Source organism: Chionomys nivalis, chromosome 22 (assembly GCF_950005125.1).
Source record: "Chionomys nivalis chromosome 22, mChiNiv1.1, whole genome shotgun sequence".
NCBI lineage: Eukaryota > Metazoa > Chordata > Mammalia > Rodentia > Cricetidae > Chionomys > Chionomys nivalis.
In genome coordinates, this window is record NC_080107.1 from 42,808,147 (window position 1) to 42,831,507 (window position 23,361).

The 23,361-nt window shown below is 51.4% G+C and overlaps 1 protein-coding gene across 3 annotated transcripts in view; it reads left to right on the forward strand.

Annotated features, from left to right (window-relative positions):
- Nucleotides 1-23,361, forward strand: part of Col5a1 (collagen type V alpha 1 chain) — a 155,746-nt gene that overhangs the window by 90,802 nt on the left and 41,583 nt on the right. For all 3 annotated transcript variants that reach the window (XM_057755689.1, XM_057755690.1, XM_057755691.1), the window contains exons 23-36: nucleotides 81-134; nucleotides 333-377; nucleotides 1,277-1,330; nucleotides 6,106-6,150; nucleotides 6,633-6,686; nucleotides 10,467-10,511; nucleotides 12,139-12,192; nucleotides 13,875-13,982; nucleotides 14,798-14,851; nucleotides 16,666-16,719; nucleotides 20,241-20,285; nucleotides 20,414-20,467; nucleotides 21,554-21,598; nucleotides 22,391-22,444. In XM_057755689.1, the coding sequence (XP_057611672.1) occupies nucleotides 81-134; nucleotides 333-377; nucleotides 1,277-1,330; nucleotides 6,106-6,150; nucleotides 6,633-6,686; nucleotides 10,467-10,511; nucleotides 12,139-12,192; nucleotides 13,875-13,982; nucleotides 14,798-14,851; nucleotides 16,666-16,719; nucleotides 20,241-20,285; nucleotides 20,414-20,467; nucleotides 21,554-21,598; nucleotides 22,391-22,444 (765 nt within the window). The remainder of the gene's footprint in view (nucleotides 1-80; nucleotides 135-332; nucleotides 378-1,276; nucleotides 1,331-6,105; nucleotides 6,151-6,632; nucleotides 6,687-10,466; nucleotides 10,512-12,138; nucleotides 12,193-13,874; nucleotides 13,983-14,797; nucleotides 14,852-16,665; nucleotides 16,720-20,240; nucleotides 20,286-20,413; nucleotides 20,468-21,553; nucleotides 21,599-22,390; nucleotides 22,445-23,361) is intronic.

Genomic DNA, 23,361 nt, shown 5'->3' on the forward strand with positions numbered 1-23,361 from the left:
TTTCTGAAAATGGGGTTCCCCCAAAGGGAGTATGGTTCCTAGACCCTCTTCTCAGGGCCTCTGCCTCTGTTTTTCCATAGGGTCCCCAGGGAGAGCCTGGGCCCCCCGGACAGCAGGGTAATCCCGGTGCTCAGGTAAGTATCCTGGGAAAGGTGACTTGGAACATCAGGGTGGGGCCCAGGTTCGGGTCAGGTGTCTGAGAAGTACAGACTTTAGCTTTGCTATCCACATGGTTGGTCTCTGGATGGCAGCGGGTGGGGGACAATCAGTGGGAGGATGGTAGAGGGATTCCCTGGTCAGTCTCCTCATTTCCCTGTTGCTTTCCCCTCAAGGGTCTCCCAGGCCCCCAGGGTGCTATCGGTCCTCCAGGAGAAAAGGTAGGTGGGCCAGCTGGGTGCATGCAGAGGGCGCATGGATCCTGGGCCCTGCAGGTCTGGGGATCTACTGGCTTTCACTAGCAGGCATGCACACCTTACTCTCCAGAAGGCCCTGAAGTTTAGCCCTCTGGGAACCAAGCATGCCAGCCTCAGGGAGGATCTTAAATCATTCTCATTAACTGATTCATGCATCCTTTCACGACTCCATCTATGTGGGGAGGTGCCGATTTTAGCAAACCAGCACACACTGTTGCATATGAACTATGAGCCATTTATCAGAAATTCAGATTGAATTGAGCATCTTATTTAGTTGAGCTTTAGTGAATTTGGCACATAGACTTCTAGCCCTTACCATGTCCTGAGATACTCCCAAAGGCATCATAGAACCCCATGCATAGGTTATTTCGGGAAATGCAGAATGTCTAGGTCTTGACTGGCAAGAAACACTTTAGAGTGGTTCTGAGAGTATTCAGATCCTGGGAATGCTTGTCATGCAGACAGCCAGGCTGTGCTGGACCCGGACCTTGCTAAGAATGTCAGAGGATGGTAGCCTGGTGGCCCTGTGGCTGCCCTGTCCTGCCCTGCTGTGGGAGGATTTTATAGGTGCCACCTGTGCCAGGAGCAGCTTCAGGAGGCTCCCAGGGCACCAGCATTTGCTCAGGAGATGTAAGGGAGAAGGAAGATGGGGTGGGGTACCCCCATAGCAGAACTGAAGGTTCTGGCAAAGAAGGCACTTCTTTGGGTGCAGGGAAAACTGGATGCTGAGAGCAAGGACCACAGCAGCTATTCTGAGGGACAATATCTGAATTATTTTGGGAGTCTATAGAGAAGGGCTGAGTATCCCAGGGACGGAGTAAACATCAAAGGTATTTCCTCACATACTGTCTGGTTTGTACTAGGGTCCTTTGGGGAAACCAGGTCTCCCAGGAATGCCCGGTGCTGATGGACCCCCGGTGAGTAGTGCCCCCTCCCCGTTCTGCCCACTCTCCTCCCCAAAAGGTTACTGGGGACATCGGTATCCCTGAGCCACTGTGAGTGAAACTCATGTGAACTGGTGCTCTGTGCTGAGTGACTACTAGATTCTGCTCAAGCTTTCATACCGTGTTCCTGTCACAGAGGGAATGTGGCTACGCGGTGGGAGCGCTACTTACTTGTTGGGGTGTGCAAATTAGTTCCCCCGAACTCAGCATCGTGTTTGAAACCGTGAGAGTACTGGGCTGGGCTCCAAGCCCTCACACATGTCACCGGTATGGGAAGTGAGGGGCAGGGTGTGCCGGAGGTATTTTTAGTGTTCACACTCTGAATTTAGGGGGAAGCTGCTGGGATGGGGGGGCATATGTCTGCAGTGAGCACAGCTGGGGAGCCAGATTAGACAGGGCCTGGAAATAGCAAGTGAGTGACAGGTCCAATCTGGGGGCAAGCTGTGCAGAAACGGGGGAGCTCGGAAGAGGAAGCAGTCAGGGGTGTGTGTGTGTGAGTGTGTGTGTGTGTGTGTGTGGCGCTAACCACAGCTGCCATTCTGCCTGGAGATGTTGCAGGTTTGAGGGTTTTTCAGTTTTCAATTTAATTTAAATATTTTTAAAAGTAAATTATCAAATCTTCCCTCCAGTTTCTCCCCTCCCCCCTCCCACTATCCTCTCCCGGCTTCTCGTGTTCTTTAGTGTTTAGTGAAACCGAAAGGATGTATCTTGGAAAGCAGGATGAGATACATTCATTATTTATGACAGTTTCGTTTATTGTTTTAATAACGCCATTAAAAACTCAATGCGGGGGGGTGGATGGGGGGTTGGTAAATGCCTCAGTGATGAAAGTGACTGCCACACAAACATGAGGACCAGGGTTCAGACCCTTAGAACCCATGCAAATGCTGGGTGGTCATAGTGTCCACAGCTGATTCCAGCTCTGGAAAGCAGAGACGGATTTACTGCAGCAAGCTGGCAGGCAAGCCTGGTTCTACCAGCATGCTCTGGTCTGAGAGGACTTTGCCTCGGTGACTGAGGTGGAACGGTGATCAGAGAGGACTCCTGACGCCAGCCTCAAGCCTCCCTGTGACCACACACATGCATGGGGTTACTTACATGTAAACAGACTTATAAACACACACGTGCACCATGTAGAAAATGGGAAAAAAATTGAATGGGAATGTTGAATGTGGTAATGGTAAGGGAAAGGTTCACTGTGAGTTGTTGGCTCCACTCCATACCAAGGGTCGCCTGGGCCCGTGCCTCTCAGACCCCAGCTTATCTTTGGTTGGTCTGAGAAAACACATGCGGTCACTGCCATCTCCATGTGGACATGGTGGGGAGTTTAAGAGCAAAGTGGCTGCATCTCGTCATGTGTCACGTCTGTCCTTTAACTGACATTTATTTTGTGTTGCAAAAAAAAATGATGCAAATGTCACATTTTCTAGTGGACAGTGAGGTGAGGGGGTGGCAGATGGATGGTTCCATCTGTCCCTGTTGGCCAGCACAGGTCACAGGACTGTGGTTCCCTAGTGTCAGTTTCCTGTGGTGGGTGATGCCCACAGAGGGAGGTCTAATGCAGGGTGTCATGCATCTCCTGCAGGGAGGAGATGGTCTTGGTGTGAGCGGCTGTATCCTTTCCACAGACAGATGCATCTCTGGCCTCGATAGGCCTGGCTGGTTCTGGCCTACCTAGTATTCCTCTCCCACACTGGAACTTCTTGAGAGCAGGCCCCTGAGCATGGTCTCCTTGTAGATTTTGTAGGTGGGGAACCAAGAACCCTTTGGCCTGTGAACTCTCTGTCTCTATTCGGGACTATACTAATTCCTTTTCTTGTTATTGTGACTAAATACTTGACAATAGCAACTTGAGGAAGGAGGGGCTCACAGTTTGAGGGAGGGACAGTCCATCATGGTGGGGAAGTCACAGCAGCGGAAGCTCAAAGCAGCTGGACATATTGTGTCCCTATTGAAGAAGCAGAGAGAGATGGACGCTTGCTTCTTTTTATTCCAGTCCAGAACCCCAGCCCATGGGATGGAGCGGCCATAGTTAGGGGGCGGAGTCTTTACCTCAGAAACTTTCTCACAGACATTCCCCAAGGCTTCTTCCTAGGGGTTCTACTTCCTGTCAATTCCAAGACGAAACTTTAAAATGTGCTGTGGAAGAGGCCTGCTTTCTCCCTGAGAAGGAACCAAAGATGGCAGATGGACCAGAAAAACATTGGGGACGCTAACCAGATCCAGCTGTCCATGTGTTTGGGAAGGAAGGAAGATGGAAAGCCGCTTGCTGCTGATAAACCTTGAAGAGGCCAGCTTGTGCTGAGGCCGTTTCCCTCTGCTCTTTGTTTAGTTTTGGTTGTGAAGAAAGAGTGATTGACAGGACAGGGAGATGGCCCAGTTAGTAAAGTGTTTATCCCAGCATGCATAGAGGCTGGGCATGGCAGTGTATGCCTGTAATTCCGGGGCTGGGGAAGAGAAGACAGGAAGGTCCCTGAGCCTTTGCAGCCAGTCAGTCTTGCAAGTCAGAGAGCTCTAGATCCAACGAGAGACCCCATTTTAATGGTTAGGGTGGAGAGCAATCGAGGAAAACACCTGATATGAGCCTTTGACCTCCACACACAATCACACACATGTATATACACTCACACAAACATGCACACACACATAGAGAGAGAGGTAGAGAAGCAGAGGGGGGAGAGGGAGAAAGGAGTTGGGGGGAGGTAGAGAGGCAGAGGGGGAGTGGGGGTCAGGGGGAGAGAAGTGGGGGAGAGTTTCAAGTCATACCCAGTACCCTGAAATATGATTAATTCTCCACTGCACACAACAAAATGATGGGTAAATGGAGCCAGTAAAAATAAAATGTGAATGAACAGTCAAGGTTTGGAGAAAGTGCTCATGATCCAGTATTAAATTCAGATCATATAATACCTGCCCGCTTTGCATGCACACACGCAGAGAAAATGGATTGGAAGCGTGTGCCCCCGACTAGCCTTGTGCCTCCGCACGGTGGGCTGTGGAGGAGTTTAATTTCCTTTTCCACTCTCCTAATTGTCTTCAATGAACATATATTACTTTTTTAATCAGAAAAATATCAAATACAAATAATTTAAGCTTTATTATTTTTCCATTATGGAAGTAACGTTCACTGTAAAATATTGGGGAAATGTGCACTGGCAGAGAGAGAACACAGCCTCGCCTTGCACGGCAGGAGGATTTGTCAGTGTTAGATTTTCTTCTATTCTCAGCCTCCTGGTTAAAAAAATGAGGCCTTTGCCTCCCTGCTGCAGCTGCTTCCTCCTAGAACACGGCTGAGACCCATCTTGTCAGCCATGGCAATGGTGTCCACCACACTCCCATTGCTGAGCACCTAGGGAATATCTCCTTCATGTCTCTGAGACCCTCCGTGGTGTGGGCACGTGCCATCTCTAACATGTCCCTAAAGGAGTTACACACAGAGAGGGCATCTGGCTTCCCTAGTGATGCTCGCTGCATGTGTCACAGAGATCCTGGCATGTGACCTCCTGTAGTGCCTGCCAATCCCTGTCTGTGGCTGGTGAGCACGGAGAGGAAGACCACAGTTACCTTTCTGGCTGCCCTGAGGTGGAACGCGCTCTCCTTGCTGTCTTAGATTCAGTCTTACAGCTAAGAGCCTCTGATCCCTTAAGCATGGTTGTCATTTCTGAAAGGCAGGTACAGTCCACCTGTGGGTGCCTCAGTTTTCCTCAAAAGTCATCCGGCTCCCATGTCGGAATTTTGTGTCCTAACTCACTTGCTGAGCTTTTTTGCAAAATCAGTTATCCAACTAAGAGGAGCAATGGAACACACATCCAGCTATTCCCCGGGAGATGAGCCTGTGTCTAGGGCTCCAGATCTTTAATCCACTCAAGCTATAACATGTATCTATCATTTCATTGTCCTCAAGAGGAAACATGTGCCTAGAGAGGGCAAGTCACTTGTCCAAGGATGCACAGTAGTTTGAATGTACCCAGAGGTAACAGCGAGCCCCTCCCCCACTGCCTGGTCTCTGTTTGCTGGAAAATGGTGGCAGTGGGACAACATGTCCATAAGATGAACACAGCCCTTTTGGGGTCCTCTCTACCTGCGGCTCGCTGCTTATGAACTTAGGGCTTTCACCCCAGGGTCAGCCTGGTGAGACAGAGCCTATGTTGCTTTCTGGAGGGTAGAATTAGCTCAGGTGTGGATTTGTGGAAGGTGACCAGAGGGCCCAGATGCCTCTACAGGGCCACTGGAATGTGACTGAGAAAAACTGGGGTGCTGATGCACTCAGTCAAGTGATAAGATGGCCCTCTTTCTACCCTACCTGTCCTCAGTTTCCCCAAATAGCCAGCTGCTGTCTTTGGCAAACACTGTGGCCCTTGTTGGTTCCTGGGGGCTCAGGAGTCTGATCCTGAAGGTTCATTTGGTTGGTGTGACCTTAAGTGATGGCACAGTCTTTTCTGTGGGCTGTGAAATCTGCCCTGGAGGGTAGGCTGGTCTCAGACTGGGTGGTCTGCTATACCCTCATCATCATGGTCCCTTCCATGAGCAACCAGCTGCAGGGCCACACTGCTTCTTCCCATTTTGCAGGTGAAGCAGCTGAGGTCCAGGGACTGGAAGTAGCTTGCCTGCCTGTCCAGCTCTCTTTGACTTTCGTTTTTTGTTTTTCCTGGAGAGGGCACAGCTGCAGAACTAACACAGATGTCGCAGAGGTAGGAGCCGCTTTCTAAGCAGGTAGCTAACTAATAAAGACTTCTCTCTTGTGACAGGGGCACCCTGGCAAAGAAGGTCCTCCAGGAGAGAAAGGAGGCCAGGTAGGTACCTGCTGCACCCGGCCCCAGCAGCCAGTCTCTCTATAGGTCTCCCAGGCAGGGTAGGGGCAGTACCTGGACTGTAAGCTCTGGTCAATCATTGAGAAAGCCTTTTAAAGGGTGTCATTTCCCTGAATACAATACCCCTGTTCCCCAGCTGAAAATTACTTCATCTCAAGGTGCCTAGGATGGGGACACATTTATTTGTCTTTTCTCGAGCAAGTGCTGTGTCTCTTTATGTTGCATGGCTACCTCTCTCCCATCCCCTACTGGCTTCCTGCAGCTGGACACAGCATCTGATTATCCTTAGACATTTTTGCTCTTTGAAAGGAACCATTCCGCATCCTCCATCATCAACATCAGTATCAGTGTGGACTGCAGGCAGGGCCTCCTGCATATCCCAAAAGCGGCTTTACGAGGTTCCACAGAGGTTGCCCGGTTACTCACACATGAAGGTAGCTAATGGTCTTTCCCTTTGGTTTTAGGGTCCTCCTGGTCCCCAGGGTCCCATTGGCTACCCGGGTCCACGAGGAGTCAAGGTAAGAGGAACTCTCTGGGTCTTCCCGGGCGTCAGGGTGGGATGGATGCTTCCTGGAAGTTCCTCTGTGGTTAAGCTCCACGCTGAACACTAGCATGGCCTGGCTCTCCAGTCCAGTATACAGATGCTGGGACCCAGGACAACAGGTTTGAGCAGGTGAGAATACTGTCTGACAGCAAGGTACAAACTGATGCAGAGCAAGGGACTACCTCCTAGGCAGCCTGTGAAGGAGTAGGTGGTACTGGCCGTCCCTCTGGTGCTTACCATTTCCGACCAGGCTGACCTCAGGAGCCTTTCACAGCAGGTAGGATCTCATGAAGCAGGGACCTGGCCAGCCCAGGGGAAACCCAGACACAGTCCTTCGAGCCACTGACATGTTGGAAAAGAGAAAAGACCAGTGTGTCCTCTCAGATCCCTGGGAGGCAGGGTTTATGGGAGATGTCCATTTGTTTACAATCATGTTTCTGCTGGTAGAAATTCCTGGAACCTTGTTAAGCAGGACACAGAATACCAGAGCAATATTGAGAGCAAGGTCCCCTTTGTCCCTTCAGCACTAACTGTGTTTGCTCTGAGCTGCGTGATTTAATCTTGAGTTCCGCGGTTCCCAGGGCGAAGGCACATTCCTGTGTAGAAGATGAGCGTGGACAAGGCCTTTTCTTTCTCCATAACAGGGGCTTAGCAGCATCTCAAAGCTCCAGGCTTCCCACTGTCAACAAAAGATAACAGTTCCTTCCTTCAAACCTGACAGGAAAGGAAACACGGTTGTGCCCCTGTGAGTGTGCTCATGTACACAAGCGGACACACAGAATAACTTCTTAGGTTTGAAGAATTTTTATCAGTATGACCAAGGCTGCTGCCCTCACCTGTCTACTTTGTGGCTCTTCCTCTCTGTCCAGCATTAATGCAGACCCAAAGTGCGCAGCTGCCCTAGGGCGAAGGCAGGGGTGGAGAACTCAGGACCTCAGTGTTCAGAGACCGTGCAGAATCTCAACTAGCATAGTACCTCAGGCTAGACTTGTGTCCCTCAAGAGCAGCCTGTCAAGGACGGCAGCCTTAGGTGGGTCAGGTTGCTCCTTAAGCACGCTCTCCCCAGCAGAATGCCTAGTGACTGCTCTAAGGATGATAACTGAGCAGCAATGCTGATTATGGGAGCTGCATGCGTGTTTATCTTACGAATTCCTGTCGCCTACCCCGAGCCTTTGGCAGCTCTTCTACATGGCTAATTACATAAGCTTTCCTCTGCAAGCCGAAAGGTGTTTACTTTAGCATGTTTATGGGGAATGCTCTTATCTATCTATCTGATTAAAATTCACTCATGACGTGAGCAATCCAGCTAGACGTGGGAGCAGAGGGAAAGCAAGCTCTAAGACAGTTTCACAAGAGGAATGGACGATCCCTCTCCTTGTTCTCTTGAGAACAGATGTGGTGCTGGCTACCGAATGAGTTCCAGGTCCAGACACAGCAGAGGTAGGGGTCCTGGCTGCCACCATTAGGATAGTTAGTTCTCGGCTAGGGAGAGCTGTTCATTTCCCACCTAAACTTTTCCATGAGAAAGGGTTCTGTCATGGCTTATCCGTCTGTGTAAGAGATATTCCATGATCAGGGATTTTGAAATAGAGCCTGGAGGACCAAGGTCAAGGAGCAAGTAGATTCATTATTTGCTAAGAGCCACTTTTCTGCTCCACTACCTGGGTCTTCTCACTGTGGCCTCTGAAGGCGGAAAGGGCTGAGGACGCCCCCTCTCACCCTCCTCCCCTTCTCACTAAGAGATGAACTCAGGGTGCACATATACGATGAGCACCCCACCTCTGAGCTAAACCCCCAGTTTGAGGCAGACCCTCACCAAGCTGCCTAGGTGGCTGGCCGTAAACTCAGGATCCTGCTTCAGCCTCAGGAAAAGTTTTGGATTGCAGGTCTGTGCCAGCAGGTCTGTACCTGAGAGTTCACCGCCCGGTTCTGGTGGTTCTGTTTCTCTCCTCCATGGACATGCCTGGAAGAGTGAGATGGTGGGGTAGGGCTTGAACAGCCACCTGGACGGCCCATCCACTGTCTTCTTCTTTGGGGACTTCTAAATACCCAGAAGGTATCTCAGGAAAAAAACAAGTGTTCACAGACCACTAGCTCCAAGGCAGCTCACCAGACAGGGCACATCGCACCTTCCTGAGTCCTTTGGACCACAGGTGTTGTTATATTCCTGTCGCTTGGGTGCTGTGTCAAACCTTGTACATAGAATCTGTGAGGTCATGTGTATGCTAGATGTCTCCATGTCTGCCCTAGGTCCCTCTCCATCCATCAGTTCTCCATCCACCGTTGATTCAGGTTTGAACAAGCACAGAGCAGGGTCCCTGGAGTTAGCACTGCACCTCCAGGACCTTCCATCTATAACTGCCACCAAGGGTCAGGGGCTGCTGTCCTAACAGACTGGGCACCTCCAGTGTCAACCCACACCCATTTACCCAGTGTCAAGATGACCCAGCTGCTACCCAGATTCCCTGCTCCATGGCTGTCCTCTTGCCCCTCCATTCTGCATCTCAAGCCATGCAGCATGGGATACAGACAGAGTAGGGATGCTGCCAGCAATGGCCCCCGATGCTCCAAGCCCTCTCTCCCTCCAGCGGTTACGATCTCATGGTACCTGTGTGCCTGGTTTGTAGCTCCTAGCTTCCTGTGTCAAGGCCCAGACCACAGTCTGAGCTCCTGGGTTTGTGTGTCTCCACCCTCCATCTGAAGCTCTTCTTAGGACCAACCAAAAGCTCAGAACTACAAGCCTGTGTGGAGCTCTGGCCAGCAGAGGGCAGCTGGTGGCTCCTGGGTCCAGAAAGTGGCTCAGGCCTAGGCTGCAGCCTCATCTAGCAGAACTGGTCATGTGGCTTCTCTGTTGTCCTAGGCAAGGGCAGCCTGGGGCAGCTCTGGAGTCTATAGTGAGTCTATGTAGGTAAATGTCTCTTCTCTCAGAGGCCTGAGGTCAAAGGTCATGAACCATGAGGATGTGGCTGCATCTGTCATTAGATTTCACGATTTCACTTCCATCAGCAGAGGTACTAGGCCTATCGAGAACAGGAGAAAAGGGGTCTGGTCTATGTCCTTAGAGCTGTGTCTAACAGGGAGGTGAGGTGGTCCCACCCTGGACTGAGGACAGCCACAGTCATTGCTGTAGCATTAGTGACGTAATACCATGTCACCTGCCAATGATCATGCAGAGGTTACACAAACAGACGGTGCCTGTCTGCTCTCTGCTGGATGCCTGGTCACTGTCCTGAGAGATTCCAGACCATTCTTCCCCAAGGCAGAAACAAGGCTAGGGTCCTCATCAGTCCACTACCAGATGAGAAAACTGAGGCACACAGATAACTGGGACATCATCAGAGGCCATAGAACAGGGTCAGGATCTTAACCTGCCTGCCGGCATTGAGTTCTTCCTAGCTGCAAGGGCTGAGGGACTACTTCTAGAGCAGGCAGGCCTGTTAGCATGGGAAAGTGTTGGCAGGGGTTTGGGTCCTCGGAGAGACAAAACCAGACCTTTGAGTAATTGGCCAGGAAGAGGTTTGGGTGTTTTGTAGAAGGAGGATTCAGAGGCCAGTGTAGGAATGAAGGACACTGGGGGGCCTCATGTGAGCCCCTGTCAATCAATGAGAGCACAGGAAACGCCTCTCTCTCCGGACATGGGGATATAGTGAATGAGCTTCTTCTGATACTGGAACTTACTGCTTGTGGGAGCTGTTCCCTTGATGCCCCCTGGGTCTTGTGTGTTTATGAGCATTCTCTTTTCTTGCCTGCATAGGGGGCAGATGGCATCCGAGGTCTGAAGGGCACCAAGGGCGAGAAGGTAAGGATCTATCTTTCCACTTGAGAGTGGGCTGGCCCAGTGTGGTACAGAACCTGGTGGGGTTGCCTCTGAGTATGGAGGGGAGTTGATGCTTACTTGTTTGTAAAAGTTGAAAGGAGCTGCCGAGAACCACGGTACTGCCAGCATCTTCTGGGCTGGCCCAGAGCATGCCCAGGGGCCCTAGGATGGCCACGTGGCTGTACTCACATACCCCCTCCCCCAAACCTCTCCCTGTGGGTCCTTTGCAGACAGCAGTCCTCATCATGGCCAGTTGTCAGCCTTCCTACACAGAGTCCATCCAGGCCAGGTTAAAGCCCGGACTCAGGGCTCAGCACTGGGACACGTGAAGGCCTGTCCAGCTCAGTGATGGCTAACACTCACATACAAGTCACATTTCGGAATGTGGTGCTGCCCACCGTGGTCAAGGCCGCATATCAGGCCTATATGGATCATCATCGGTTAATACGAAGCTAAATAATGCCCTAGCGTCAGAGTGCCCAGTAACCCTGGCGCATGAACCATTGTGGAACTGTGTAGCCAGCTATTTTTGTCCTTTCCGTTAAGTGGTAGGAGGCCTGGCACTTGGATGTGATCTGCCCATCTTGAGCTCCATCCTACTGGGCTTCCCTCCTACCATCCTGCCGTAGCTAGCGGTTGCGACGACCCTTTGTGGCAGGCTATGGTGCTCCCTGGGACACTGGGGTTTGAAGGCTGTGAGAGCAAGGCCTGCCAAGTCTGAGCTCAAGCACCTGCACTTGCATCTGCTCATGCTTGCAGATGTGCCCGCCCCTGCATCTCACTGGACACCCATGGACATTTTTGCCTCCTTTCCTAGTGATCTCCTAGCCTGAAATCTTTTCTCCAGCACCGTTTCAAGGGCTGGGGGGGGGGGGAACAGCACAGTAGCTGGGTGGTCCTACCTTGTGTCTGGGTGTTTACTAACTACCCTTTGGGATGAGCAGGCAAAGAGGCCTTTCATTCTCTACTCCTTCTAGAGCATCTCCGCAGGATAGAACCCTAGGCCGCCTCCTGCAGGGTCAGGGGAATGGGTGTGTCTTCTGAACCGTTCAGCCAAGAACACCGCTGTGCGGATCTCATAGGGGTTTAGGGGAAAGCAAGTCCTCTTAAAGTAGATTGAAAAGCCCTGTGTCCCAGAATTCCCACTCTGTTGGGGGGATCTATTACTGGAGGACTTCTGCCTTTTTGAAGAGGATTTCTAGAGTCCCAGCCTTACTGCTTTGTTTTGTCATGTCTTCACGAGGCAGGGCTGTATGGGAGGATGTGACTGGGTTCTGAGGGAATGCTGCCTTACCGGGGAAGTTCCTGGGCTGTCCCAAGGGGCCCAGGAAAGCAGATTGGCATGGTTCTAGGGAGAAGGAATGTCTGAGAACCTATGGTCCTGCTACATCATGCATACTGTGGCAGTGGCCTAGGGGCTGGGTGAGAGGCCAGGTGTCTGCATGCCTTCTTCTGGGCAGGCACCAAGTTTCTTCCATGTACAGCTCTCTTGCTTCTGCCCCGGGCTGGGGGTTCTGCACTGTGCAGGCCCATTGTGCAGTGGGAGAAAGTGTTGATGTGGAGCGGAGTTCTTCTCTGTAGACTGATGTGTTTTCTTGTCTATGCTCAGGGTGAAGACGGCTTCCCTGGATTCAAAGGCGACATGGGAATAAAAGGCGACCGGGTGAGTGTTGTGGGCCTTGGATTCAGATCAGGGACAAGCAGGGTGGGTCTAGAGAGCTACATGAAAGCTGGGGGTATCTGAGACCAAAGAGCAGCTTATCAGAAGGGAGGGAACACTTCTGCAAGGTCTTGGTGTGAGGACGGGATGCCTGGAGCCCAGGGGCCCTATGCAGTTCTCTCGACGCTGTTCCTCAGTTCCCACTCCAAAGCCAGAGCAGCGCCAAGGACAACTGTGGTCACTGGTCCTCTACTCTGGGTGCTGGGTAGGCAGCTTAGTAAGGATGGAGGGATCCCTGGATTACAGAGAAATTTGACCCCAGAGGATGATGAGCAACCCTGGGAAGAGGAAATGGGAGGGAGGATGGAAACCATCCAGACAGACCCATAAGCAAGCCACTGCCCAAGATGTAGCAGGTGGCCAACAGCTCCATATCCTATTGAGGATCTGCAGTCTCTGTCGAGCTACTGGACCATCCCGGTCCCCAGGATGCATCCAAGTCACTCTTAAGACCATGCAACCCCAGTGCTCTGCCATCTGGTGCTGGTGGTGGGTGATGCCCCAAAGCCTGGCTGCTTTCTGATGGGTTGCTCACCCCAGCTTCAGAGAGAGCTGTTGGTGCAGAAGAGGGCATGGCTTTCTCAGGTGGGGGGTGCATAGCACACCAGGCATAATGAGTCATGGTTTAACAGTGGCACTGAGGGCGGGTTGCTAGGTGGTGACCCATAGAGCCACCTGCTAGCTCCACAACTTCAGAATGAGTCAGGGCCTAACAGAAAGTGACGCACTGTGCTTCTGGTAGCCCAGCTGTTGCTCACACCTGAGTGTTGTCTATCGGTTAACTCGGGCCTGTTGTCCACTTCTGTAGTTATCCCTCAAAGCAGGCCCCAAAGGTACCTTTGCCAAACATTCCAGAACAAGAGGCCTATATACTTGACACTTTGACACAACCTGTCAGAGAATGACAGAAGCCGCCTGCATGTCCATCAGAGGAGGAAAATTAAAAAGGGACGTGGTGTTCCATCATGCTGCTACTGAAGGTGGCTGTCCCAGACCTCCTCCAAATGAAGGATCCTCATTGCCTTGGCTGAGGGGCTACCCTAGGTCAACAGCAGAGGTCCCTTTGACTCCTCCTCTCTGATGTCTTGGCACACACAATTAGAGTCCACTTGACTGAGCACAGATGTGATACCATGTGCCTGTAATCCCAAAGGACAGAGTCAGGAGGATGGGTTTGAGTTTTCAGCCAGTTTAGAGAGACTCTGGAGATGAGATGGAAGTAGGAGATAGAAGATAGATAGATAGATAGATAGATAGATAGATAGATAGATAGATAGATAGATAGAGAATTATACAAAAAGTACTTCCTGGGAGCACAGTTCAGTTTTTAATAGATGAAGGTGAGAGATGGGGAGCACGGTGTTACGGCTCTGCTCCTCTACAAATAGAGCCTTGTATTAGAGCTGGGTTTTCTCTAGGTGCTCAGATATGAATACCTAAAGGATTAGTAGGTTGAATGAGCACTCTGCAGTTGTTGGTCTCTGAGCAGTGCAATCTGTGTTTTGATGTGTGTGTGTGTGTGTGTGTTTGTGTGTGTGTGTAGCCCTACCCCAGAGTAGTGGGAGGGGTCAGTTGAGGGTGGAGACTGGGGAGGGTCTCCCTCACCTCCTCTTTTCTGATTGCAGGGAGAGATTGGCCCACCTGGTCCTCGAGGAGAAGATGGTCCTGAAGGCCCAAAGGGTCGTGGTGGTCCCAATGGTGATCCTGGTCCTCTGGGGCCCACTGGGGAGAAGGTTTGTGTTTACAATGCTTAGCTATGCGTAGAAGGCTCTGAGTGCCAGACGGCCCCTCCCATGCTTGGCAGGGGTAGTGGGACTTCTGAATAGCCCATAGCACTACCTCCAGCCTTTTGCCACTTCTCCCAGTATGTATGTGTGTGTGTGTGTGTGTGCGTGTGTCTGTTTGTTTGTGTGTCTGTGTATGGATCCATTGGTCCTTTTCCTGTTCCAAGTTCCCCTTCTGAACCCCACCACCATACCTTAGAGGAGTGTTTTCCTCCAGATATAAGCAAATATATCTTGGGGACCTTACCAGCCATACATCAGTTACCCATCCCTATCAAGTCCTGCCTCCAGTTTTGGGGTGACAGAATGTTCTCGCACACGGCATGTGCATGAGGTTCCAGTAGACGCCCGTCTCTAGCCTGCTGTGTACCAGCAGTACCCTCCTACACTTTGTCCCCAGTAACCTGGGGAGGAAGGGACACAAGGAGGACTTAAGTCCCCCACTCCATCCTGCCCTGGGCTAGAACTCTTACAGAGTGTTCAGAACCCCCACGGGTCAGAACATTCTTCCTGGCCATGCTAGTTATCTCTTTGCTTGGTGGTTGGTTTTCCCGGCATGCTGGTAGGATAGTCTTGCTTAGAGACCCACTCAGTTTCGGCGGAGCGGGGCCGGGGGGGGGGGCGCGGATCCAGTTGCCTCTGTACACTGACCCTACCCTTCCAACCTGCCCTAGCCCCTCTCAGAATACACCAGTGCTCTCTGCTCAGAGAACGAGGTGGAGACGTCATGTTTATGATTTATGAGTCTTTTTTTCTGCTCCTAGGGAAAGCTCGGAGTGCCAGGATTACCAGGGTACCCAGGAAGACAAGGACCAAAGGTAATTTAAGCCATGTTAAGATGTCCTGGCAGGCACTGTCTCATGCGACACCCTGCACACTCCCAATCCCCTCATCCGTTCTCCACCTCTACGTGACTTCTGTGTCACAGTAGAACAATATGTTCACTGTGATCTCATAGTCCCCAGGCAGCCTTTGGTGTTAATTTGATCAAGCTCAAAGAAAGCGCTTGGACAACGAGTTGAGCCTTTCAGAAAAGGGGGCAGAAACTATAACAGTCATAGGGCTGGCCAGCTTGGGGTCCCGGTGGCCTGCTGGGGTTGCATAGCCCCCTGGCTTATCCACACCAGCCTGCTCTTGGCCCCACTTTGCTTTGGAAGTTTGGAGACTGTTTATAACGGAGCAGGAGAGGGACAGCTATCATCTTATCTGCAGTCATGTTCAGGCTTAAGTGGAACAGGTCCTAAAGGCTTTGGAAATCAGTGTGAACATTATTCTCTTCTCGTCCCACATTTGATTATTCACGGTTCCTCCTTAAACAATAACCGCTGTGTGCGCTGGAGACCTGGTTAGTAGCACTCGGCCAGCCCGCCCCAGATTTGCATCCCTGCCCTTCTGCTGCCTGCTAGCTCCACTGGCTTTGACTCACAAGAGTTGGAGCCTGCCAACCAAAGGAGGGGAGCCTGTACGGGCAAGCGATGGCCTGTCCCCCTGTCCGCTCTGTGTGTCCCTTAGATGTGACCCCAATGTATCTGCCACTTGGAGTCGTCCACCCAAGTGTTGGGAAATGGGATCCTGGGTACATTTTCCTTCCTCTTTTTAGGTGCTTGTCTCAGGAGGAGAGAAAAGGAGAGGAGACATCTGAGAGAGGGGAGGGAGGGATACGACACAGTGCTGGCTGCTTTGGGGACACAAGAAAGCAGGATCTGAAACTCTGTCCTTGGGCTGTGACTAGATGCGGCAATGGACTGTATGGTGGCCGCCCCAGGTCCCCTTGTTTCAGTCTCCTGCCTGGTGGCCAGGTGGACACAGAGAAGAACTAGAGGGCATGGAATCAAAGACTTCCTGGAATAGGAATGTGCTCAGGGCAGGATGCTAAGCCACCCAGAGGGCAGAGACCCACAAAGGGCCATAGACAACATCGGCATTAGTGCGCAGTGGGCTGCCCTGGGTATGTCCTGGGGAGCCCCCGTGGCAACTTTTTGTACATTTAGGGACTTTGGAAAGTCTTGAGAACCATATTTGGCCCATGTGTACATCTTTAGAGTTGAATGTAGTTAAGTACTACAGTCCGTGCCTGGATTTGGGTCCATTTCTGACCTTGGAAACCATTGTGCTGTAGTTAAGGCTTTATGGGACAGGTCACAGACTATGACCGCAGGGCCAGTGAACAGAGCTGTGAGATGCAGCCCCTATTTCCATGGAACCTCAGCAGCTCATGTTCTCCCATCCCCCAGATACCAGCTGGCAATGCATAGCCTCTATGTGGGGACTGAGGGGAACGGGATGGAACATGTTAGGACTTAACTTTGGGTTTTGGATTTGGAATCTGCATGTTCAGGAAATACTGAGTGGTAGATGGGTGTGGAATGGGTGGCAGGCAGGTTTCTAGGCAAATGGATGATAGGAGGTTGGAATGATAGGTGAGTGGGTTTTCCATGGGCGGGTGAGTAGGATGGCTAGCTGGTGGGCGAGGGGTTGGTGGGTATTGCATGGGCGGTTGGGTACAAAGATCTGGTCAGTGGGTAGGGAAGGATGTTAACAGGACCAGGAACTCACCCCTAGTGGGCACGACAGCGTGGCCCTTGCTCCTGGCTTGGCAATCTTGTTTTATCTTTCCTTTACTGTCCTGCAGGGCTCTATCGGATTCCCTGGCTTCCCGGGTGCCAACGGAGAGAAGGGCGGCAGGGTAAGGACTGCGGTTGCTCGGCCGCCTTGGCGTGCAGGTGTTGGTTCCCCAGTCAATGCTCGGCTGATTTTTCTGCATGCGTTATCAAAACTACGTGTTCAGAAGTAGCGGATCTTGAGCTCTAAGCCTTTCATTAACTTTCGGTTATGGAGGCACTATGATAGGAAGGGGCAGTGGAAGGAAGGAAGCATGCTGGGAGAATGGAGCGTCCTGATGGACGGGAGCCAGGAAACTCTTAGGGCTCCTCCAGATGATCCTCTTCTGAGAGACTTCCCTGCATCCTAACTTTACAGGGAGGGGGAAAAGGTGGTATTTTGTTCTCGTTGGTGTGATCTACCACACGGAGTGCATATCAGCTTGGGGCTATGTGCAGTGACTCCCAGACCTACAGTCCCTATTGGAAGCTACCCTGGTTGTAAATACAGGGCAGGCATGACACCATTGGGTCCCCTCTGGTGTCATACTCACAGAGGCATCTTGAGGGCCAACCTGGAGGAACCGTATCACCCCCACTCTACCTTCTGTGATGTTCTCGTTGGCTCAGGCCTTCCTTGTAGAAGCCTCGCCCCCGACATCACTGGGTGGTGGCACAGAATCTGGGCACCTCCAGTTGGAAGATGAAGTGTGATGGTCATCTTGGGCTTTGATATGTAGAGAGACCTCTGGTGGTTGGGACACAGAACGGACTGCTCCTTGCTACCTGCCCTCCAGGCACACAGAGCTGAGGCTGAGGCTCTTCCTCTCAGGACATTGCTTCATCAGAATGTCATGTGTAAAACAGAGTTGATGTGCTCTCAAAAACCAGGAGAAATGACTTCAGGATATGAGACCATGTGAATAAGCCAGTGGTCTCCAGTCTCACAACTCAGAAAGCGGAAATGTCCTGGGAAGGAGTGCACAGGGTCGAGACTATCTACTGCCACCATCGCCTCTCATTCATGGGGTCCTTTTATCGTCTTTCTGTATCTCTACGTATCTTCTCTTTTCTCCATCCATTGGTCCATTGAACCATCGGTCCATTCATCCATTGTTCCATCCATCAGTCCATCCATCCATCGGTCCATCCATTCATCCAATCATCTATCTCTCTTCTCAGTCAAACTCTCTATCTAGAATCATCTGACTAGTGTTTTTGGGAAGGTTTGTCCCCTGGAATATTTGGACATACTCCCTGTGAGGTCCAGGGTCTCACAGGTGTGTAAGGTGCTTCTGGAATAGGATGGAAAGCTCATGGGTTGTTGCTTTGCCTACATGAGAGCTCAACCAAAAATTGGGGGTCCTTGGACCACTAGGAGTGGCTGGCTTTCCTAACGGTCCATGGAGATTGGAGGCTGGACTGGCCTTGCAAGCAGTCTCTGGTGCAAAATCATCTCCTGAATTAACACCAACCCCAAGGTTAAGGTTGTCTTATCCTGTTGCTCCACTGTGCTGTGGACCCCTTAGTCACGTGGGCTTCACAGAAGGCAGTTCATTCGCTTGCACTGCATGCTTCCTAAGTCCTTGCTAAGCTCAGAGCTTACCAGGCAGGGGATGCTCCGGTGACTGAGCAAGATAAGAAGCCGCCAGTAACCAGTGCTTGAGGGCTCAAGGGTAATGAGCATGCAAGGAAGGATAAACCGAACCCCTAGACCCAGGTACTACCAGGAGGCAAAGATGTTCCTGCTAAGACCAGAAAGAGCTGGGGGTGGGGGAAGGGGGACAGAACCACTTAGGGAAGCTGGTGTAGTTGAGCCCAGTGCAGAGGCCTGGGCTGGTGGAGGCTGTGCCTCAGAGTAGGTCTTTATCCCAAGGCAGCCAGAGTTTAATCATTGGGGTAACCTTGGAGAAAATTTTAAAGGTAGTCCTGGTCCCGTGTGACAGAGGATGGGAAGGCTGTGAAGGGGGCGGGTCTGTGCTGCATGCTGGAGACCTGCTCTGCTTGCAGATGAAGTGATCAGAAGCCTGCCTCTCTTGTGGATGCCATGTTGGGCTTATAGCACCTTGCATATTTACCGCTCACCCATATACCTCGGTCCTGGGTTACCAGAGACCTGGCTTCTGCAGGGCTGGTGGTCCGTGCTGTCTGACAGTGGGAGGTTAAATGGGAAGCCGTCAGAAGCAACACTGCCCAACCAGCCAGTTGCAGCCCAAGGCCGAGCCACGATGCAAGCAGAACAGTGTCTTAGGATGAGACTGTATCCAGCCCCTTGGAGGGGTCTCAGGAGAGGAAAGCCCCCCTGAGGTCTCCCAGTAAATTCAAGCTCTTCATACTTCAGCTTGATATCATATTCCAGAAGAGTTGTAGGCAAGACCCTTTCAGGGACACCCTATTTTTTCCTGGCAGGGTCTAGAGGCCAGGTGCACCTGAGGCTTAGATTTCCACATACCCTGCCGGGTACCATGCTACCCCAGGGCCCAGATGGAAGCTGGGCTGAGACCTGTTTGCCTCCTGCCAAGGCTAGTGTGCCTAGACACCCCAGGAACCATCAGGGCAGGCTGTATCCGGGAGCCAGTGATGCCGCAAGGTCAGATAGCATCGGCGTGTGATTCCAGGCAGTGCTAAAGGTAGGAGAGGGACAGCAGTGTTGGAAGCCCAGCCTGGATTGCATACCCAGATGAGTCAGGGCTAGTTACACTGTCAGTAAGGGCACACACATCAGAAGACAGCAGATGTCTTCCTTAATTTTCATATGCAAATATTTACCTGCAGCCAAAGGATGTTGTCACAGAGCTGAGGCATTATAACAGGAACGCATGTGCTGTTAAGTGGGAGAAAAAAACATAATTCATTTGCTGTGATTTGTTTCATTAAATGCCTTTCAAAATGGGAGACTGTTTTGCTTCTGCTAGCGAATAAGTGGGAAATGCTAAGGAGAGGCTCACTCTATGGCTTCCGCTTTTAGCTCTGACTCGGCTCTGTTGGTAGCGACCAGGATAAACCCAGGGTGAACCTGAGAGTGCTGGAGCCTCTGCGGGCAATCCATTACCTCTGTGCGCTGTGGGTAAACTGCACTTGCGGGCCATTATATCCTTGCTATGGCAGAAAACAGAAAACAAATGCCATGCGTTTGCTTTCCGGGGTCTGGAAAATGCAGATCAGCAGCAGCGAAAGGACTGAACTCTGAGAGAAGCCAGGGACTCTTGGATATATGATTTCTATGTTAAATTGCAGCTTCCCCTCATGCCTGCAGAGGCTGATGAAAATTTAATGCCTAATATTCTTAACAGTAGCGGAAGAAAATTATGTGTGATAGGAGTTGACTTTCTTCTCTCTTCGTGTAATGATTTCTGTGCCCACTAAGAGGAGAGGAGAGAAGAGGCGGGGGAGGGGGGAGGAAGGAGGGAGGGAGCCAGTGACCCAGCTAAGTAACAGACACAATCCATCAATGTTTCTGCCCTTATACTCTTCCCATTCGCCCCCAGATGGGACCTTCCTGACCTCATTCTGGATTCTTGAAGTCTCTTGTTAACTCAGGGAGGGCAGCCTGCAGGTCTGGGCCATCCGTGTTCAGTGTAACTGACATCCTATTCTCTGCTTCTAGGGGACACCTGGAAAGCCAGGACCACGGGGACAGCGAGGCCCAACGGTAACTAACTCTCCTTGTGGCCTAGAGCTTCTCTGTACAAACTGAGCATGTGCGGTGGGTGGGTGGGCTCTGTGAGTCTGGGGGCCTCTGAGCTAACTGACCTTTCTTCTCTCTGTCCGTCTGCTCAGGGTCCGAGGGGTGAAAGAGGCCCACGGGGCATCACAGGGAAGCCTGGCCCTAAGGTACGTTCATGGTATCTTCCCATTGTGGAGATCAGCCATGGGTGGTCTGTGATCTTTATGTGTAACAGTTTTCTTGACTATCATTAAAGGGATACCTCTGGCAGCCTTCAGCACACTTTGTGAATTGAACCACTTGACTCAGGGTAACCCCAGGGAGACCCCATGCAGACAGAGCTAGAGCAGCTCTCAGACACAGGAGCTTCAGACCCCAGGAAACCAGCCTTGCACAGCCCCACCCAGGTCTGGTGGGGAAGCCTTCTTTCTTTTCTAGTAAGGGTTGCTGAGAACTATAGGGCTTCACTAGAAGGTTCCTTCTGGTGCAGGCAGAAGCTGAGCCTACCACTGCCCGGACTCCTCTTGCTGAGAGTGGGGAAACCAGCTCCCTGTGCTGTAAACCTGGGGAAAGCCAAGTGTGGTGTGCTACTCAGTTCTAACCAGTAAAAATCAGGACTAGGGGACTGAAGAGATAGCATTCGAGAGCAGTTATTGCTCTTCCAGAGGACCAAGGTTTGGTTCCCAGCACCTGCATGGTGGCACAAAACTATCTGGAACTATGGTTCTGGGGCATCTGATGCCATCTTTGCAGGCACACAACTGATGCACAGACAGCATGCAGGCAAAATAGCATTGGTACACATAAAAATATTTAAAAAATAATCCCCAGGAGGATCTTGCTGAGAGGAGGTTCCAGTTAGCAGAGAGTCAGAACTGACCCATCCCTGACCCATCCCCTCTTTTGAGCTCTTCTTTACTAAGTTTTTGGGACATCACACACACACACATATAAACACACTGGACTCACCTGTTCCTAAGAAGTTCCTCCTCTTAGCTAGTACATGGCATAGTCAGAAGCTGAGCCTTGTGCTCTTTCTATTCAGTCATTTTGATGTGTTCTTGGCTGAGTACAGTGTGTGTCAGACTAGCCATGGGGGCCTGTTCTGGAAGTATCACCATCCTGCTCATTCTAGCTTCCTATTGGCTGTGCATGGAGGCAGGCTAGCATGGAACTGAGGCTCAATGCCACTACATACTGCTGTACACTGGACTTTAGAGGCAGTCATGGTGAGCTTTTCTCTCCTCTCTCAGGGCAACTCCGGAGGCGATGGCCCAGCTGGCCCTCCTGGTGAGCGGGTAAGAGTCGTTCAGGCCTGGGCTATGAGGGGATTTCCAGGGAGGAAGCTGGCCCCAAACACACTCCAGGCCCTTCACCTTGGGCGAGCCAGTACAGGAGGTTGACAGTGCCCTGCAGAGGAGCAAGGCTTGCTGAGGTCCAAGGATAGCTCATATCCAGAAGTTTGCGTTCCTCGGGTAGAGACCTCATCCCACCCTCTGGACCTGGCCTTGGGGTGCTGGAGATGATTAAGACCACAAAAATTCTGTCTTGGCCTCATACACAGAAAAGAGAACTGGCATTGCCATGTAACTTGTCCATTGGACATCTATCGATCTATTTATTATCTATCTATATATCTATTCATCTATCTATCTATCTATCTATCTATCATCCATCCACCTACCTACCTTACCTATCTATCTTCTATTACTCATATATCATCCATCTAGTATCTAGTATCTATCTAGTATCTATCTGTCTGTCTGTCTGTCTACCTATCTACCTATCTATCGTCTATCTTAGCAATCTACCATCTATTACCCATCTATCATCTATCTAGTATCTGTCTGTCTGTCATCTATCTTCCTACCTACCTACCTATCATCTATCTTAGCAATCTACTGTCTACTACCCATCTACTGTCTTCTATCTAAGTTCTCTCTCCCTCTTCTCTCTCTAGAGTCAAGTGGGGAAAATGAGGTCAGGTTAAATAGGGAGAAGGTTTTAGGGCACCCAGTGCCACAGTGAGAAAAGAGTGGGGTGCTAACAGGAAAAAATCTGTTCTCAAACTGGCCATTCTCTGTTCCCAGGGACCTAATGGACCCCAAGGACCCACAGGCTTCCCGGGACCCAAGGGTCCCCCGGTAAGTACTTCTTTCTCCCATGAAGGTGGCAGGTCAGGTTTCCCTGACACCGTTCTCCTCCTCTCCCTGGGATATGCAGGGAGGAGAAGGGTGCACTGGACCCTGCCAGGTGGGCAGTAGAGGCAACCTCCCAAGCCTGGCTGCTAAGGCGGCCTTTGGCCATGTCCCACCCATTCAGGCCTCCTGCTCTGGAAAGTGTTTAGTTCTCGACGGAATTTCCTTTCCATGAGCCTCGCCTGCTGAGGGCCTTCCCCTGTGTGCACCTCCCATGGCAGGTCCTGCTGTCATTGAGAGTATCATGACATTCTGACTGGGTTTGCATTGGTGTCTTGGGTGACCACACAAATGTAACAAACAATATTTCTTAAAACAACTGAAAGGTCTTTTGTCCATTCTGGATTTATGTCTGCAGCAAATCAGGTTTCTCCCCAGGATCCAGGCAGGGCTGACAGCAGAAATCCACAGCAAGGGAAGGCCCACTCAGGGCCCACCTCCTGCAAGGGAGGGCTCACAGAAGAAGAAAGTGCAGGGTAGGAGGCATCCCACAACAAATGAGAATTCACGCTAGAGGAGGCCTCAAGCCAGAGAAGGCCCAGGGAAGGTGACGGTCCGTACTGGGGGAAGTCTGTGCCGAGGGAGGTTTATGCCAGGAAAAGTCCATGCCAGGGAAATTCCACATCAGAGGAGGGATCATAGTCAGGGCCCACTGTGGGGGGAGGCCGGAAACATGGAAGGTCCATGGGAGGAAAGGGTCTGGAACTTAGGTCCACAGCAGGGGAAGGGCCTTGGCAGGGGATGTTCATGGCAGGGAAAGTCTGTCCAGACCTCTCTCTGGGTTCTGGAGTTACTGTTCCTCCTCAGTTGCTTGTCAAGCTCGATAGATGAGGATCTTAGTGTGACCAGGCCACCCACCTGCT